We start from the raw sequence: 19,039 nt of genomic DNA, 5'->3' as shown, positions 1-19,039 counted from the left end.
TTTGTTCCCGGCGTGCCGAGGGCGGAGCCTCGCCCCGCCCCGCCCCCGCGCTCAGTCCCCGCCCCGTGTCCGCCCGCAGGAGCCGCCACCGGGTCCCGCGCGCCTCCCGGGCCGCCGCCTCCGCCTCCGCCTCCGCCTCCGCCGCCCCGGGCCCGCCGGCCTGCGTCGCCGCGGTCGCTGCAGCATGGCGGGCGCCGCGACCCCCTGCGCCAATGGCTGCGGGCCCGGCGCGCCCTCCGAAGCCGAGGTGCTGCACCTCTGCCGCAGCCTCGAGGTGGGCACCGTCATGACTTTGTTCTACTCCAAGAAGTCGCAGCGGCCGGAGCGGAAGACCTTCCAGGTCAAGTTGGAGACGCGCCAGATCACATGGAGTCGCGGCGCCGACAAGATCGAGGGGTCCAGTAAGTGCGCCCCTGTCCGGCCGGCCCCTCCAGCCCGCCAGCCTCCCGAACACTTGGGCAAACTTTCGGGCCTCGCGCCCCGTCTCCGCCTAGTCCCTGGTGATCACTCTGGGCGGGGGGCATCCGGGTCTTGGATCACCTGATAGGACACCCCGTCCCCCAGCAGCGGGGAGTGTTCCAGGCACTTTGCCCTGAGGCCTAAAAGTCCTCACTGTTTGGACCAGTGGAGCGGGATTCTGGTCCCTAGAACCGGTCCGCTGTCACCATCGGTGAGGGGAAGCTAAGGCAGGGACCCCTCATCCATCCGGGGAACCTGGGGAACCGACAAGACCTTGCCCACTGCTGTGTTTCCAGAGAGTGTTGTCTGAAATTGAGAGCTCCAGGATGGGCTTATGGACACAGGCACCTTCGGAATCCCCATTTAGAACTTAGGCAAATGTTGGGGAAGGGCTGGTTTTGGAGCAAAGCGGGCCTCCTCATCTCCCTTTTGGAGATACGAAGAACGTGGTCCTTTGGAAGGATGGGGTAGAAAAGCCAAAGTAAAATAATGGCTGCTTTTTTGTCCCCCTGGATGCTTTATTTATTTTGTCCCAAATCTGAGTTTTGGAGGTCTGTGTTGATAGGCATACATCCAGAGCCACAGCTGGGGCTCTTGGTAAAACTACCACTTTGCCCTTGCAAGCATGTAACAAAAAGCTTGGATTCAGAAAGGTTCTCCGGACCTTGAGGTTAGGTACTTCTCTTAGGAGCTGAAGGCCAGTTTGGGGTTCTGCCCTTTGTGTTGGATGTTCTGTTGACTACAGAGGAGCCCAGAGTGCTCGCCTGGTCTCATGTCTTAGCCTTCCCAGGCCCGAGTTTGGAGGGTTTACACAAAACAAGTCTCTGGTGGGAGGAATAAAGAAGGGGTTTTGAGAAACCCCAGCTCTTTCTGAGTTGTCATTTTCCTTGGTGTGAGGCTGGATGGGCATTCGGCTCTGTCCTCCCAGCTGAAGAGATAATGTATTCACAACTCCAGACTTGAGTTGCTTCTTGCAGGGACCCCCAAAGAGACTATAATTGGAAAGAACTAGTCTCAGAACCAGGTCTGTGTTAGAGAGTGGGGGTGTCAGGAAGTAACAGACAGACGGTCCCACAGATCTTCCTGGGTATAGTGTGCATGTGTGTAGATGGGTGAGGAGATGAGGAGGAAGGAAGGTTTTTGTGGTAAGGCAGCCATCCTCAACTGCAAACTTCACATCTAAAACAGCTGCCAAACAGAATTGTCACCTAACCATCATCAGTGCCCATCAGCCCTGGCCTTCATTGGAAGAACATTTCAGTGATTTAAGAAACCCTGGTTTTTAGTGTTGGGGGATGGGACTGCAGGCAGTTCCTGTGGTCCTAAGAACATCACTCAGACTTCAGGTTGCAAGTGTGGCCACCTTTTTTACATTTCTAGTATTTCCTGTATTTAAGTGGTGAGGTTAGTTCCCTGGTAGGTAGCTCTTGGTAACAGCTGCATTCTAAACCATGTGTGTTACCAGTAGGTGGTAAGTTGATTGTTAGTAAGCCCAGTAGTTGAAGACAGGTTTGCATTTGAAGCCAGTATGTTAGCTGCATGTCACCCAGCCAGGTACTTTCCTTCTCAGGTGCTATTCCTCTGTAAGTTCCTAAAAGTATGTTTATATATAAATGGAAATGAGATAGCTGATGGAAAGTAAGGGTTAAACCAAATATGTAATAGATGTGAGCTGAGACATTGCAGATGTTTAAAAACCAGTTCTTAGTAGCAATAGTTATGGTTGATGATGCTTGTCCTGCTAGACCCTTGGATGGGCTTCTGAGGGATGTCTAATGTGGCTGTTAAGAGAAAGAAAGGACTTGGAGGGAGGAGGGCCGAGAGAAGTTGTCTTTTTACTTAACTCATTACTAGTAGATGAGAGGAAACCATTTTATTTTGCCGCACATCAGTTACCCATCCACTTAGCCATCATGTAGGACACATTTCTGTAGAGAAAATGTTTGGTTTTGTACATTGGACGTCTTTGTAAATTGGGGCCTGAACAGAAAGAAGAGGTTGAAGAGAGAACCAGCTAGTCCATTTTGTCTCACTCAGTTCTTTGTGGGTTTGACTTAGGAATACAAAGGACCTCATTTTCCCAGACCTAAAAGGTCATCCTGAGATCTGCAGGTTTTCATTGGTCTGGCCGTTTGATTTTGGGGGCCCAGATTGAAGGTTGGCAGACTAGTTGGTGTGGAGTTCACACCTTGTGAATGGAGCTTTCCACTGAAACCCTGCCCCACCTCTGCCTATTTGCATCTCACTGTCTTGGTGGGTTCCCATCCTTGCTGCCTCCTGTAGCTTATGGAAAGGATTGAGTTGCCAGTTGGGTCCCTACCAACCTGGTCTCTTGTTCAATAGCCCTGTCTGAAGCCACACCGGGGAGAAAGACTACCACTGCCCTCAGAGTGCCATGGCCCTGAAGGACACTGCCATCTCCTAACTCTGTGTTCCTTCGCTTTGACACTTGTAAAACAAGTCAGCATCTTCTGATGTCTAAGGCAGCAGCTTGGCTTGAAAGGGGCGGAAAGTGTTTTGGTTCTGTTTGATTGTGTGGTGGTGTGACCGGAGTCAGGCTGCTGTTTGGCATTTTTGTTGCAGAATTTCAGTGAGTTAAAAGCAGTTATAGACTTCCTGCCCAATGCTAAAGAGACTTTTCACTCTGACTGCTAACCAGTCCTGCTCTCAGGTTATGTTGGCAGTGGGCCCTGGGTTCATGTTTTCTTTAGCCTTTGTTTCTCCTTGTGAAGAGAAACCTCTACGTTCAGGTGGTTTTTACGGTAAAGACCTCTTGAACATCTGCAGCCAGCCTTCTAAGACTTTGGCTCTGTAGCTTTCCATATAGTGTCTCTGGTGAGGCAGTTCAGACTCATGCTTAGTGAGGTTGTCCAATTGAGGACCACTGTTGGCACAGTAGCTCTAGGTGGGGACTCTAAAGGTATACTGTGGTTGCTAGGGTGTGGCCTCTGTAGCTTTGGGCATCTGACTGGCGAGGAATGCAGTACCAAGAGGCCTACTCTGAGGGTAGGCCCATGGCGCCTAAGAACATTAGGCAGACATCCTCAGGGATTCCTTTGTGCTGGCTAGGCACTCTTAGTGAGAGAACAGCAAGGGCATGCGCCTGGACCTCCAGAGCTAGCCATTCCTGCCATGTGTATCTTAGACCTCTTCCTGTTTCCTCAGCACCACAAGCTTGCCTAGTGTGAGAGTTTCTAGCTCCTGCGTCCAGGTAGGGTTTTGTTTTCTCTGAACCTGCTTAACGGATGACTAGCAAGGCTGAGCAAACCCAGAGCAAAGCCCAGCACCTCAGCTTCTCTCAGCACTGTGTCCAGAAGGGGTGTTCTACATAGATGCATAGACTTGAGTTGGAATCTAGAGAACCTGACCGCCAGCGTTGTTTCAGGTGGCCCCTTGGAATGATGGGCACTTATTTGTTCAATAAACATTGTTTGCATACCCCTTACTTGCCTTGTGGAGGAGACAGGAGAATGCAGTGATGAAAAAGGGGTGAGTAGGGACGAGTGCAGCGTTGAGTAGTGAAGCAGTGAACTCAGACTGCAAGCGTGTTCTGTACACAGCTCACCTGCTCTGTGATCTTGAATGTGCACTTAACCTTTTGAGCTTCTTGTCTATAAACAGTACTGACTGCCAGGTTCCTATGAGGATTGGAGGACTATTTGTGTAACATGCTTGGCATCAAGTATGGTGTGGTATACATGCTTAATGTGCAGAGTCTGACTTGAAATGGATCAAGTCCCCAGAAGGGCCAGGGTAGAAGGAGAAGAGATATGTCTGCTGTGGTCAGAGGCTGGTGCCTGGCCACCAAGTCCTTTGATGAAGGGCAAGAAGCTGCAATTCTCAACAGTGCCTCTATGATCATGCTTCTTGGCATGGAGAGAAGATATCAGCTGCTTGGGTGAAGATATCATTTTGGATTATTTCTTTTCTTTTTTCTTTCTTTTGGTTTTTTGAGACAGGGTTTCTTTGTATAATCTTGGCTATCCTGGACTCTCTTTATGGACTAGGCAAGCTGTAACTCAGAGATCCACCTGCCTCTGCCTCCTAAGTGCTGGGACTAAAGGTGTGCTCCACCACACCCGGCCTTTTGTCTTGTTTCTAAGCCCGTTCAACATTGAATTGGCCTCATTATCCGAATGATAGGGGACACCCAGTCTTCCAGGAAGTGCTCTGCCACAGCCCAGAGTGGTAGGGCTACATCTGCTTCAATTAACTCAGAATATCTCTTTTCACTGTCTTCTTTCCCATGGAACATGGTTTCAAGGGCAGTGTATCCTCAACTGAATACATCCGAGGAAGTGGTAAGGTCTGAGGTTATGGAGGCCTGCTGTTAGGTCTTGCTGTTAGGAGACTTGACTTTCCCCCCTCTCTGCTCATGGGGAGAAGTCAGTATATACTTTAGGAAGGTCTTTGAAGGGATTTTGGGTAGGAGGACAAGAATGTTTTGGGTGCACCATGTAGCACTGCCTTGGAGGAATCTGTGACAATGACAAGGAATACTTAAGTGTCCATGCACAGCTAATCCTACCCTCCTGGTAACCGAGCTGTGAGTAGTCAAATGTGTGGCTATCCAGTGCGTTCTTGTGGCCCTGGGTAAGTTACTTTTTGGCTTATCAGACTGTTCTATAAACCAATTCTTAACCAGGTCTGACAAATTCAAGGCCGTCTTGGTCTACCTAGTTACAGACCAGCCTGGACTACAGAGTGAGTCCAGCCTCAAAACACATACGGCAGGCAAACAAACAAACAAATTTAAGCCTAAATAAGTAAGGTTGTACATAAACATAGACTTCTGAAGTGGCCAGCAAAGCATTAGTCACACCTTCCCTTTGCTCCCATCTTAGTTAACAGCAGAGTTCTGCCTTCCACTGGAGTGTGGCTGGGAGCCTGTTGTCTCCTGAAGTTGGGAACAGAGAACAGAAGGATCTGGTGTTTGAATAATGTTCTGGGAGCGCGTGGTGTGTTTTCTCACCCTCTGCATAGCTCCGTGCATCTTATCCCTATTACAGAGAGAATAAAATAAAGGTCCCAAGAATGAGGTCATGGAGCAGTTTCATAGTGTGTGGCATCTCTGGGGTTGTTGTAGTATTGTTTATTCTCCCACTCTACGAAAGTGACTATTCTATAGATATTCGACCTCTATTTTATACTCTGGTCAAATATGTGTACCCAGCCCAAGCTTTTGTCTATGGACAAGCTAGACTTATTGCCTTCATACTGGACTCTCCAGTCTTGTCCTGGCTGTGGTACTTAGATAGCCACATACCTAGGCTTTCCAGATCTTCCCCTCCTACAGTGAAGGTACCAACTGACATGGAAGTCAGAACACCTCATCCCTGGACTTGCCTCTACTGGCTTATGGTAACAGGCCATCAGCACCTCTACAGAGAAAAGGGTCACAGGATTCCAGGTGCTTCCAAGAAGCACCTTTCCAAGCCCCCTTCACAACAGACTTCAGTATGCTTCCATTCCTGTGCTCCTGCATCCAGCCATCAGGTGTTGGGTAGGCCTACCTGCTATGTGTTGGGCATGCTGAGCTTGGTGGGGTTTCTTCTGCTTGTGCCAGTTTATGGTAACACTCAGGGTTAGGGTTATATTGACCTTCATGTCAACATAGGCACTTTCTTTAAAAAGCAAGGGAGGGGAGAGCCTGGAGAGATGGCTCACTGGCTGCTTTTCCAGAAGTCCCAGGTGTAATTCCCATCACTCATGTGGTGTATCAACCATCTGTAACTCCAGTCCTAGCAGGAAATCTGACCTCATCTGGCCTCCATAGGTACTGCATGCCTCCATAGTCACGCATTCAGGCAAATATTCATACATATAAAATAAAATAAATTAATAAAAAAGAACCATGGCTTCCTTGGGCCTCACTGGATCACTGAACAAGCAAGGCACCATGTGTACTCTGGCTTCTCACTGTGGCAAGCACTGTAAAGTCTAGTAGTGAACATACAGTTAGGGCAAAAACAGCCAGACAAATAATTACAGGGTGTGGTGAGTGCTGTGAAGGAAACAAGCATAGGCTGCTCTGTCCAAAGGATAGTTTGAGGGCATGCTGCAAGGACAAAAGCACCCGACCTCAGACTGGTGGCATAAAGGTTCATTTGCCCTTTATGTTATCTGTACCATCAAGCTAAGCCACATCACTGTCTTTGGAGAGTGGTCTCAGTGCTCTAGGTGCAGACCTGAATGTGGGCAAACTAGTCTAGAGAGGAATTTGGAACCTAGTGGCTAGGAAGAGATGGCTTTCTTTATAAAGTTAGGTACAGTATGTGTGATCTTCCAGAGATTGTCTTAGCATTTAGACTTTGAAGCCCTTCTATAATGTCCCTGCCTTTAGCCTTACTTGAGGTGGTATCTGAACATCTGTTGTAGCCTTAGTGTTTTTCCTGTAGTTTCCGAATTAGAGCTTCTTGCAGCCTCTTATCATGGTTGTTCCCATAGCGCCTTTGTGTCATGTGCTAGAGGCTCCAGAGAACTAGGAATCTAGGCTCCTGGAGTCTTCTAGAGAAGCTGTTTGTCAGTCCCCAGAGGGAGGTTGGGGTACTGGCTCATGAGCTGAATACTGGGGAGCTGTAGGGAGAGGTAGTGGGGACCATGGAGTTGATCTCAAGTGTCTCTGCATGCATTCCTGGCTCAGCCCTTGGTGCTCTCATGCTCTCCTTTCAAGAAGAGTGTTGAGGTAGTGCTGGACTAGCGTTGAGAGGCTGTAGTGGCTTTGTGCCCAGGCACAAGTATTAGCGGTCTACTCTCACCTCCTAGGAACCGGGCCCATCCTGGGGGAAGTAGGGAGGGCCTCCTTTTTATAGCCCGCATAGAGGCTTTGTGTATAGGCTCTGCTGCTTCCTTCCGGCTCTGGCCCTTCCCGTGTTGGCCAGAGGCCCTGGCTTCAGCAAAATTCAGGAGTAAATGGGGCGAGACTTTCTTCAGCAGAAGACTGGCATCTCCTTTTTTGAGCCCAGGCCAGGCATAGAGGAATTGGAAAGCAAGAAAAAGAGATGGCCCAGTCCTTGATCCAGGGGAGTTTGCAATCCAGAACATGCAGTAGGTGTGAAACTGAGTCTCACAGGAGACATTGCTGTCTTAGAGTGCTGAGGACTGAATCGGAGGGCCCAGATGGAGTTAGCCTATCTCTCTGGCAGCCCACCTGCTTTGTAGAGTCCCTTTCTTCCTCATTGATTGGCACCTCAGCACTGGGTAGAGGCTCTTGAGCTAGGAAGCAAAACAAAGACACTATGAAGAGTATACTGGCCTGACCAGTGAGAGAACTCGTATAGCCCACAGCAAGTTTGACACCACTTGTTTGGGAATCTAATTTTTCTTCAGTTCAAGTAGGGTATTTATTTTAGGGTCAGCTTCCTGGAGATGTGGCTGAGTTCAAGTCTTATAAAACAACTCTTGAGGATGTGTACCTGAGGGTCAGCACATCATTTGCTTGGCCATAGCTATGGTAAGAATAAGGCCTTGACAATAAAATTTCTGGCTGTGTAGGGAAATGTGGGTGTGTGCTGGGGACATTCTAGCCTCAGGCCCAGATAGTGGGCCTAAGTTCATAGCGTGATTAACCTAACAAGCGGGGGGGGGGGGGGGGTCCATTAGCCATGGGTCCACAGGTTTCTCATCCTCTGGAGGTAGTAGGTCAGCCCAGGTGTGCAGGTCCCTCATTTGGCAGTTAGGTATTGATGGGCAGGCAGTGATAGTCCTTCTCTAGGGCTCTGCACCTGATGCTTCACATGTGGGAAGCCACTTCCTCACCTACAACAGGAATAAAGTGTAATGTTCTGTGTTCACTTGTCAGTCCTAGCTAGGACTGTGGCCTTTCTTGGGACCACTTAGCATATCTACTAAGGAGGTTCAGAAGGTAATGGCATTTTAAAATGGCATTTTGTCAGGGGTTTTGTGACAGCCTCTTGAGTCCAGTGTGACTTGAGAGTACCTGGTGCCAGACTGCTCCCAAGAGGCTTTCCTGATTTCTGCTCTAAGAACTGGCCTATACTGGAAACATGAAGTTCTATACTAGGATGTACATTGATGGGGGATGGGATGAACACCTACTAGAACTGGGGGTGGGGTTGCTTGCTCTCTCTCTCTCTCATTTGAGAGGTGGAAAGAATTTCAAAGCATCTAAATTAGGCTTCCTGAGAAGACAGTGAATGAAGACAGTGAATGTGGTTGAAGACAGACACTAGATCTTTCTCTGGGGCCTTGCTTTTCTAGGAAGCAAAAGGGGAGTAGCTTTGTCTGGCAGGACCCAGAGGTTGTGGCAGATGCTGTGGAGGGGAGCTGCCATGTACCTCTAAGGCAGGAAACCTCTTGGGGTATAAAGAAATAAGTCTGCAGTCATCAAGCCTCCAGCTTGATGACTTTCTTTGCCATTGAGAATTAACTCCTGTGACCTCCTGTTGGGGATTTAAGACTGGTCCTACTTGCACAAGCAAAAGGTGAGAAAATATGGTGAGTAGTTTCGCCACAGTAAGCCTCCCCCCACCTCCCTATCCTCTCTCCATCTTGTCTCCCCTTTAGTCTGAAGCTGTTTTGTTTTCTTTGTGGGAGGGAGAGCCCAGATTTTCCCTTCACCTTCTAACCTACTGTTTACCCACCCTTTGGGACGGTCTTGCATAGGTAGGGCAGCAGGGAGGCCTGTAGCATCTGAGTCTGGGAGGGTCTCACTTATCTGCTGGCAGGAGCAGGTTGGTCAGCCAAGAAAGACTCTTAATTATAGTTTTCTTTCCTTGCACACTTGTTAAGTTCCTGCTAGGTATGGAGCAGTGAAGATGATATACATGGTCCATGTCCTCAAGGAACTTACAGAAAACAGCCAGACAGCCCTAAAAGACACATATGAGAACAGAGAGATAGCTAGCTCAGTGGGTAAACACACTTGCCGTGCAGGCCTGAAGACCTTTGATCACTGGAACCCATAGTTGTCCTCTGGCTTCCCCAAGTGTCATGGGATGTGTCCATCCTTACACATCACATGCATATACACACACGCACACACATTAATAATAGAATTTAAAACAGTACATATAAGGCTTTTATTATAAGCGAGCCACAAAGCAGCATGTACAGTGCAGCCTGGAGTCGTGCCATCTACCCTGTGTTGCTCCCACTTGGCTGCTTCTCACAGGGATCTCAAGACAGTGCAGAGCACAAGCCAGGGGCACATTCAACTTGGCTTTGAAATATCTTTGGCTCTGCCATTCACCAACTGTCACCTTGGGTAGGATCATTAACCACTCTGTGCTCAGTGGTCTTGCTTGGGAAATGGGAACCCTAATACCTATTTCATAGTATTAGTTGTAAGGATGAAGCAGCATAGCAAATGTGCAAAAGATGAGTGACAGGATACCAGATGCCACTCCTCCTACTGCTGCCTTCTCCAACGACCTCATCCTCTGTGCTTTGCAGATTTTGAGAAATTTGTAGACTGTTTAACATAACCTGCCTAGCATGACAAACCTAATGTGTCCTCCCATGGTTGAGCTCTAGCACCTAGGGTGATGTCCTTTCTACAGTTGCTCATTGTGAATTAACAGTCAGCTGGCCTGGCATGGTTGGATTGAAGATTGAGGAGAAACAAAGAAATCAATTATGTTTTGAAGTTTCAAAATGTTATGTTTTGAGGTCAGGAAACAACTTAGGGGGGGTTCTTCCATGTGGGTCCTGGGGATTAAATTCAGATCCTTAGGCTTGGTAGCACATGCCTTTTCTTGCTGAACCATTTTGCTAGGCCTGAGAAAAGGGAATCTTAATGGGTAGTTGTGACGTTTTCAGTTCATATACCTGTCTGAAAGGTGATATTGTTGGTATACCCAGAGGAATATAGCCAGAAGTCTAGGGGTTTGGATTAGAGAAGACAGTATTTGCTTTGAAGTTAGTTGTGTGTGTGTGTGCGCGTGTATGTGTGTTCCTTAGGTGGACAGATAGGAATAGGAAGTGGGCATTGGAGTGTAGTGTCAGACATATAGAAGCTAGGGATGTTTTGTGAATTGTCTATATATCAGAAGGAATTAAAGCTGTGGGCATGACAATCATTGAGAAGGCATAACATAGACTTTGGCCCATGTTTAATGTGGGTAGGCCTATAGCTCACAAAGAAGCAGGAAAGTGGGCAAGGTTGTGTGGAAAAAGTCAAGAGCAGAACACTAAATAGAAGGGAGGTTGTGCGCACACAGCACCACAGATGTCTCCCTGCTGCTCCATTCTTTGCATGACCTCATAGTTATCTGCCTCCCCATCTGTTTCCTCCGTCAGGCTGGGATTTTCTGAAGGGCAGGAACTCGGTGCCTATTGATTTGTTTCCCCAGGACCCAACTCAGGGCCTGGTTTGGAGCAGATAGATGCCTGTAACTAATGAAGTCCTGGAACAAGTGAATGAGTTTCTGGTGGCTGAAGTCTCTTCTGCTTTGTGTTTTGTATAGGGCCTTCCTTCCTTTGGGACCTACATGTGCTGTTACCGCTTGAAATAAACTGTGTTTTAGGAAAGAGGGCTGTCTGCCTGAGCAGTGAGAAACCCTCTGTACCCTCCTTTCTGTTTGTGTACCCAGTATCAGAGTTGACACTACCATGAGGACACTCCAGAGCCCCCATCTACCGTGAATCACCAATGTGATGAGACCCCCTGGGCTCATTTACCTAAACAGGAAAGTTGTCTAGATCCTAGTCTCTAGGTGGCTGTGTGTATTGTGAGGATTGTGTACTGAGCAGCTGTGACTTGAAGTAGTCTGTTCAGAGCAGTGCAAAGTCCCATGTCATGGGAGAGCCCGTGGACCTCTACCCAGCTGAATAATGGCTGCTTCCTGTTTACCAGGGTAGGAAAGAACCCGAGTTCAGAGTTAGGCCCAGCTGTCCTTCTTGGTTGGGTGTTGTAGGCAGTCTCTTGTGGGTGTAGCCTGGTTTGGCTAGGCTTCTGAAGAGGGGTCACTATCTTTTGCCCATGGTTACTCGTGTGGCAGCAATTGCTTGCCACAGAGGCACAGGGAGGAGAGTGTATGTGCCACCATCTTCATTTTGCCATGTGACTCTGTGAGCCTATATGTGGGGAATATTTATTGGAGGGGCTGTGAGGGATACTAGGACATGAGTTCTGGCCCAGAGTCTTGGGTCTAAATTAAGATTTGGGGTTTTGTGGCCTGGCTCCCAAGGCCTGTGTAATGAACCCCTAGAAATGGCTTAGTGCCCCATTCTTTTTATTCCCTTTCTGTAGTTTTCCTGCGGTCCTAGTACGCTGACTGGGTTATAGAATACTTATCCATGTCCATCTCTGTAGTGGGTGCACAGAGTGGTTTTCCCACTGTGATGAGCAAGAGAGCTGATGGCAGGCTTGTGCCTAGCCTGGTGTCTGGAAAGTGGGTGTGAAAGACCAGAAGTAGCCTGTCTTCAGGAGCCAAGTACCAGAAGAACCCTCTTCTCCCTCTCTCAGGCTGTAGACTGGCTTCCTGCCATTTAGCTTATTCCTGTAACAGCACTGTTTCTTCTGCCTACTCAGTGAGTTGAGTGCTCTGAGGTGTAGGAGCCTGTTCTGCAGAAGAAGCAGGTCCTTACCCGCCTGGGTGCTATCTTCACAGCTTTCAAAGTGCTTGGGGTTAGTTCTCATTTTGGGTACACCAAATGAGAAGTCTTTTAGGGGGATACTGTGATTCCTGCCATGTCCTCAGGAGCTTGCTGTCTATGTAAGCATCATCCAGATGCTATACTCTGAGAAAGGCTGATCTCTATTCTCAGGGTCTCAAATCAGGAGTCTTTTCTGGGTTGAGGAAGGCAGAAGAGAAGAGAGGAGATGAAAGGGAATAAATAGTCAGCCTATCCAGAGTCCCTGGCCACATGTACAAACTTCGATTTTACAAATTTGGTCTTGTGTCATCTGCCTCAGATCTTAGAGAAGTTCCAGGCAGCAAGTACATTTTCAACCCATACCAAAGTCAAAATATAAGATTGGAATGATGGAGCAGGTCAGGGATGATGCTCTCAGGGGGATGTTTTGGTAGAGGGATGCCCCTCACTGATACCCTTGTTTTGATGATCCAGAGAGAACAGTTGATCTTTGCAATTTTAGATCTGTTGGTCTTTTATTTTTTTCTGGACTGTACCATTGGGGTACACATGCCTACACTATGGGATGTGTGCAGGTGGGGTGTTAAAAACTCAAGAATCAGTATCTTAGCTCATCTTTGCATATACTAATCAGAATGAGACCTGCTCCCCACAACTTACGCATCTTGTAAGGCCCAGTTGTGAGTTGGGAAATAGCTGCTTGTGTTCTTTTCCTGGTAGCCTTTATCTTCAAGAAAAGACTCCTGGAGGTTTGAGTTTTTCCTCTAAGCAGACCCTGGCAGGTCGCTGTGTTCATCTCCTCTAGGGCTATCTTTCATAGCTCCCCATGTCAATAACACCAGGTACACAGACAGTGCTTCCCAGAAAGGCCCTTACCTTGTAAGGGAGAGGAAATCAGAGATAGGGACCACCAGAAAGAACTTCAAGCTGGAATTGAGGCTCCATGCGTCTTGGATTTTCTTGGTAGGCCTGGCAGCTTTAAGAGCAGATACCTAGTCAGGGCAGGCTTTCTGAGGTTATAGAAGTAGGTAGATGGAAGGGACAAGAGCTCCAGAAGGAGAGCAACAGAACGAAAAAATCTGGGCCCAGAGGTCTTTTCTGAGACTGATACTCCATACAAGGACTGTGGATGGAGATAACCTAGAACCCCTGTACTTGGCCTAGAGCCCTGGTCCTTGGAGGAGTACACATATGAAAGCTCCTGACAGGCTGTGCTAGCTAGACTGTGCCCATTCAGGTTAGGGTAAGCCTATAATTGGGCCATTGTCATCATGGTCCCCTCATTTTGGAAAAATGTGCCCTTGTTTTCAAAGCATATCTTTATTTATTTTTTTAAACTTCCTCAGCCCCTGGATATCAGGGGTCTCTCAGTATCCTGGACCTTCTTTTCCCCAGTGTTTCTCTAAATTCTGTTCTCCCATAGTTTTTAGGGAGAAAAGAATGCTGGCTTATGGGTCTTCCAGGGACGGGGAAAGAACATCTAAGCAGTTGTGTACACTCATTCCTGACATACAGAAGGTCTCACCCAGACCAGACTGGGCTGGCAAAGTCTTCCTCTCCTCTTCTGTAACTAAAGCAGAGGCTGTGTCTGATGAGGGAGTGTCTTCCCAATGATGGCAACTCCTGGGAACCAGCCTAGGTTCTCTCAGATAAGAGAAATGGCAGTGTTTGTCCTGAGAATACAGGAGGCTGGGTGGATAACACAGGCTGTGCTTTCAAGGACCTGGTAGACCATTTCATTGCTGCCAGGTCCTTTTCAGTCTGCTTTTGACTTCATAGACTTAGAGAGCATTAGGGTCATGCTGCTGTCTCCTAATGGGAGAAAGAATAAGGGGTCAGTGTGACTAGTATGGGCTTAGAAGAGTGGTGTGCCTGGCCTCCCTTCTGCATGCTTGCCTGGTCCCTATTTAACCGTGGACTGACTTGCTCTGACTTCAAATTGGCCTCTGTGCAAATGTGCCTGGAACATCGAGTAGGCTAGCACTCACCTGGGCTCACTGGCTCTGCGCACACACACGCATGCACACGTTGCATGTGTGCACATGCAACATCCATATGTGTACATACATATGTGAGGAAGCCACATGGCCTAACCATGAGCCTTAAGCTCTGTAGCTGCTTGCCTATTGTGTATACACCTTATTGTGCATAGGCTGTGGGAGCTGGTGGGCAGCAAGCAGGAAAGGCCTTAACTGTGGACCGTGTAGGTGTGCGTGTGCACACTCATGGACAAATGTGTGGGAGGGGGATGATAGCTTTGCACTGGAAGAATATTCTAGTTTCTGTTTCAAAGGGCAGAGTTTGGTGGTTGTGTGGTGTATGATGTAGGCATTTCCCCATAATAGGAAGTTCTTCCTTCCACCTTTAGAAACTATTTTCAAGTTGTGGCTGTGACCGAGCTCTCCCCACTCTGGTTCTAGAACTGAGTAAAATGCCTCAGTTGTTACTCCATCCCTTATGCCTTTTTACTTGACAGATCTTTGTGCCTGCATTTTTCTCATTTTTGCATTCAGTCATTCAGTGAGTACTGGAAGGGGCCCTGCCTCCCACAGAGTGTGAGGAACATATATTTCATAGCAGCCTGAGGCATAGAGAGGATGATTACTACAGAATGGATACTCAGTAGGAGAATCCAGTGGGAGAATAGGCAGGTCAGGGTCTAGAATGAAATGGGGCAGGAACATTTGCTGTTCTTGCTGTGGGTCTGGCTTAGTTTGGAAGGATCAGAGAAGAGGGCAAGACAAAAAAACTCTCTGAGCCCTGTCATGCAAATCTCAAAGGCTATAAAGGGTTCATGGTGGGTTAGCAGTGGCTATCCTCAGGAGGGGAGTAAATGGGCCTACAGAACCAGGTGTCCAAACAATGTTTTGTGATTTAGAAGAGTCAGGAAGGATGGTGAGTTGGTGAGAACTGTGGCCATCAACAGGAAAGTCTGGACTTCCTGCTAGAGGATAGACCTGAGGGCTTTGCTGAGGGGACAGAATTGGATCCAGGTAACGACAGTACTGTTTGTGTTAGCAGTGCTGGGGATGGGACCAAAAGTGTTGCCACTGTTCACGGTAGGACAGATACAGCTACTGTGGCTGGCTCAAGGGACAACACAGGAAGAATGTGAGCTGCTGGTTGGGGCTCTTGGGATGTTGCAGCCATGCTGGTGTTTAGATCTAGAATCTGAGGGGAATTTAGTCAGAAGAGGGACTGGGCAGAACATTTTAAGAAGTTCCCAAGCTGAGGGAAAGCTCTGTCAAGCCTGAATCTCTCTTCCTAGCCTGAGTGTTTTCTTCTATCCAGGCTCCCATCTAGTTTAGGGATGAAGTGGGTGTAGGGTCAGGGCAGCTGCAGCAGGACCTCTCAGACTAAGGCTGAGAGCCCACATCTGAGCAAGCATTTTCTCTAATGCTTTTAACCACCCTTCCTAAGTGTAGCAGTAGATACAAGGCAGTTGTCTCTCTACTGAGACTCAGATGACATGAGGTAGAGTTAGAATTCTAGTCCATGCAGCCCACTACTCCACTGCCCTGAGAAACTGAGTCAGACCCTTAGCTCTTTAGTTGGTAAAGCTACAACTAGGAGGAGTTAACCAAGTCATTAGCTTATAGTTGCTCTGCCTGTTGATCAGGCTAGTAGCCAGAACCGATCATTTAATTCTCAGGCCCATGTACTTGCCTTACCTTTGCTTGTGAGAATAGGAGAGCAGTTGAGAACGTCTTCATAGCTGAGATAAGGATACCAAGCCACATACATAGCACAGGATGCCAGACCTTCTTGGACAGCTTGGGCCTTAACCAGAACTTAGCCTTTTGCTAAGACCTATGTTGGCATGTCTGGTGTGTGGGTCATTTCAGGATTTGCCAGTTTTCCGAACCTGATTTAAGATTCTGTCTGGAATTCTGAGACCAATCCAGACTTGGCTAGCCCTGTTTCTAGGACTTTGGGTCTGTATTTGTATTGTGTTAAAAAGTGATCCACAAGGAACTAACTGCCTTGGATCCCTGCTGTTCCTTCTGGAGTCCAGCTCTTTTGGAGGTCCAAGTGTGTATAGCCTGTATTCCCAGCAATGGAACAAAGATAAGGAAGGGATAACAGATACACCTACCTCCATCTCCCCAAAGATCCTTAGCCTTTAGCAACAACAAAAGGGCCTACTCTTAGAAAGCCCAGCGCTGTCTATTACCTGGGATAACTATTGAGTGGATTCAGTCTGTCTCAGAGAAAGGGTTGTCTCTTTGTGGTCCATCTCCTGAGAGAGGAGGGTGTGGAAATGACCGAGAAAAGCCGTCTGTGTTCCCTTTGATACTGACTGTTAGGACCTCAAACTGACCTTGGCCATTACTACCTGCCCAGTTGATATCCGTGAAATCAAGGAGATCCGACCAGGGAAGACATCACGGGACTTTGACCGCTACCAAGAAGACCCTGCCTTTAGACCAGATCAGTCACACTGCTTCGTCATCCTGTATGGAATGGAATTCCGCCTAAAGACCCTGAGCCTACAAGGTGAGAGATGAGGGCTTAGAGGAGGTGGGGTGTAGTTAAGGGGAAAGCCCAGCTGCCCTTGCTCCTGTGGGAGATATGTGGCCTTTAGCTTAGCTGTTGCTCTGCTCACAGCCACATCTGAGGATGAAGTGAACATGTGGATCAAGGGCTTAACTTGGCTGATGGAGGATACATTGCAGGCAGCCACACCCCTGCAAATTGAGAGGTAAGATTCATCTTCATGTAGTTAAGACCAGATGTCTTGGAACCAGGGGAAAAGAGGTGGAGACTTCAGGCCCCTCTATGCAGACAGTAATTGCTCTTCTCCCCAGGCTTTAGCTTAGCTGGAGAAGGGGCCCTCACCTCAGGCTTCCCTCTCTTTCTCTTTAGGTGGCTCCGGAAACAGTTCTACTCAGTGGATCGGAACCGAGAGGATCGGTATGTGCTTAGCTGGGGTATGCACCTAACCAGTAGATAGAGGCACCCAGAGCATTTGAGCCAGAGGGACCAGTGAACTGAGTTACCTTGGGAAGGGTTAGGGGTTCTGACACAAGTAGTGCATGCTGCTGAGAGCAGGGTTCAGAGCTGGTTCTGGGTCTTAGAAAGGTGGCTGGCAGTGCAGCCAGAGGCCCAGGAGATAGAAGAAGCAAAGACCAGATGATATGCTGTATATGCAGCTTGTACTGTTGCAAGGCCCTCTGATAGTCCCCAGAGGCAGGAAGTCATGGGAGGCACAATGCAGTGACCTGCTCTGACTTAGAGTTTGCTCAGTGTCCTAGATAGAGTTACTATTGCTGAAACAAGATGACCAAAGCAACTTGTGGAGGAAAGGGTTTATTCAGTTTATACTTTCACATTGCTGTTCATCACCAAAGGAGGCAGGAGCTGATGCAGAGGCCATGAAGAGGTACTGCTTACTGGCTTGCTCCTTATGGCTTACTCAGACTGCTTTCTTATAGAACCCAGGACCACCAGCCTAGGGGTGCCCCTCCCCAATAGCAACAATGGGCTGGGCCGTCCTGCATCAATCACTAATTAAGAAAATGTCCTGCAGACTTGCTTACAACTGGATCATATGGAGGCATTTTCTCAATTGAGCCTTCCCTTCTCTCCCAGTGACTCTAGTTTGTATCAGGTTGACATAAAACTAGGCAGTACATTTAGGATCATGTTGCTGAGTTAGACTATTAGATACTGTTCCACCTATCCGGGGTGGGAGATAAGAGGGCTCAGGTTGAGCTAATAATGGTAGGGGTTAGCTGGATTGGGGCTATAGTGTTTGTTTAAAATTGTATCAAAAAGAATTTCCTAACTATTGATTTTTGGATATCAGTGAGAAGAGTCAGAGATCAACAGATTTAAGCAACTGCAAAGTAAAGTTGACATTGGCTGAGACAAGAAGAACACCTTGTGGGGACCTTAGGGCCCAGTGTGGGTATAGGTTTAATGATGTGGAGAAGAGAGATGTGGAGGCACCAAACTGGTAGAATGCGTTCAGATGAGTTGGAGCTGGGGTAATAACACAGGGCAATGGACAGGTGAAATGGAAAGTCTTATGGGACACAGACAGCAAGAAAGGGAAGAGGCCCAGTGGCCAGCTCCAGAGTACATTTATCCTTATGTTTAATAGCATTGTGGGAATAGTAGCTTCAGCCCAGTGGAGAGCAGCATAGGGGGCATTAAGGGAGTGCAGGTGGGTTTTGCACATTTTACATGGAAGGAGAAGGGACAACAATTAGAGAAGTAAGCAGGACAAGACAAAAAGAACAGCATGTGTGTATGACAGTAGAAAAGGGAGGGAACAGAGGCTCTGTCTCCTTTGTGGAAGTGGAGCCCCTTGACAGTACCTATGTGGCTGACTGAGGGTCAGGTGACTCAGTGCCCCGTGCAGAACAAGTGCTGACTCTAGAGCATTGGTTTTCTACCTGTGAGTCTCCTTGGGGAGACATAATTGAACAACCCTTTCACAGGGGTCATCTGAGACCATCTGTGTATCAGATATTTACATTAAAATTCATAAGTAGCAAAATTGAAGTTCAGAAGTAGTGATGAAAATAATTTTATGTTTGGGGGTCACCACAAAATGAGGGTTGTAGCATTAGGAAGGTTGAGAACTACTGTTCTAGAGCATTCAACCATTTGTGCAGATCTTAGCACTACTTAGGGAAATTTGGTCCTTTCTGCCTGGCTTTTAGGCCACAGGAGATATGCTACCTATTTCCAGTACCTACTCCCAGGAGAGCTGTTTTTTTTTTTTTTTTTTTTTTTTTCAGTTTTTTGGGACAGGGTTTTTCTGTGTAGCCTTGGCTGTCATGGAACTCACTCTGTAGACCAGGCTGGCCTCAAACTCACAGAAATCCACCTGCTTCTGCCTCCTAAGTGCTGAGATTAAAGGCATATGCCAACACTGCCTTGCTTGAGAGCATCCTTTTGTATGTTGTTGTTCATCCTCTTTTTTTTGAGCTGCCATGCCTGGAGGGTAGCTCTCTCTGAGTTCTTTTCCTGGAGCCAGTTTACTGTCCAGCCTCAGGAGTGTGCCCAGGCA

The 19,039-nt window shown here is 47.9% G+C and overlaps 1 protein-coding gene across 2 annotated transcripts in view; it reads left to right on the top strand.

The window, feature by feature from the left end:
- The first annotated feature begins 86 nt into the window (after positions 1–86).
- Plcg1 (phospholipase C gamma 1) overlaps positions 87–19,039 on the top strand; it is a 31,987-nt gene continuing 13,034 nt past the window's right edge. For both annotated transcript variants that reach the window (XM_055602417.1, XM_055602416.1), the window contains exons 1-4: positions 87–401; positions 16,363–16,515; positions 16,627–16,720; positions 16,885–16,932. In XM_055602417.1, coding sequence (XP_055458392.1) covers positions 185–401; positions 16,363–16,515; positions 16,627–16,720; positions 16,885–16,932 — 512 coding nt within the window. In that variant the 5' untranslated portion in view covers positions 87–184. The remainder of the gene's footprint in view (positions 402–16,362; positions 16,516–16,626; positions 16,721–16,884; positions 16,933–19,039) is intronic.

The sequence above is a fragment of the Psammomys obesus genome, unplaced genomic scaffold (assembly GCF_907164565.1).
Source record: "Psammomys obesus unplaced genomic scaffold, mPsaObe1.curated_primary_1811, whole genome shotgun sequence".
NCBI lineage: Eukaryota > Metazoa > Chordata > Mammalia > Rodentia > Muridae > Psammomys > Psammomys obesus.
Note: the sequence above shows the minus strand (reverse complement) of the source record. Positions and strands in the feature narration are given on the sequence as shown.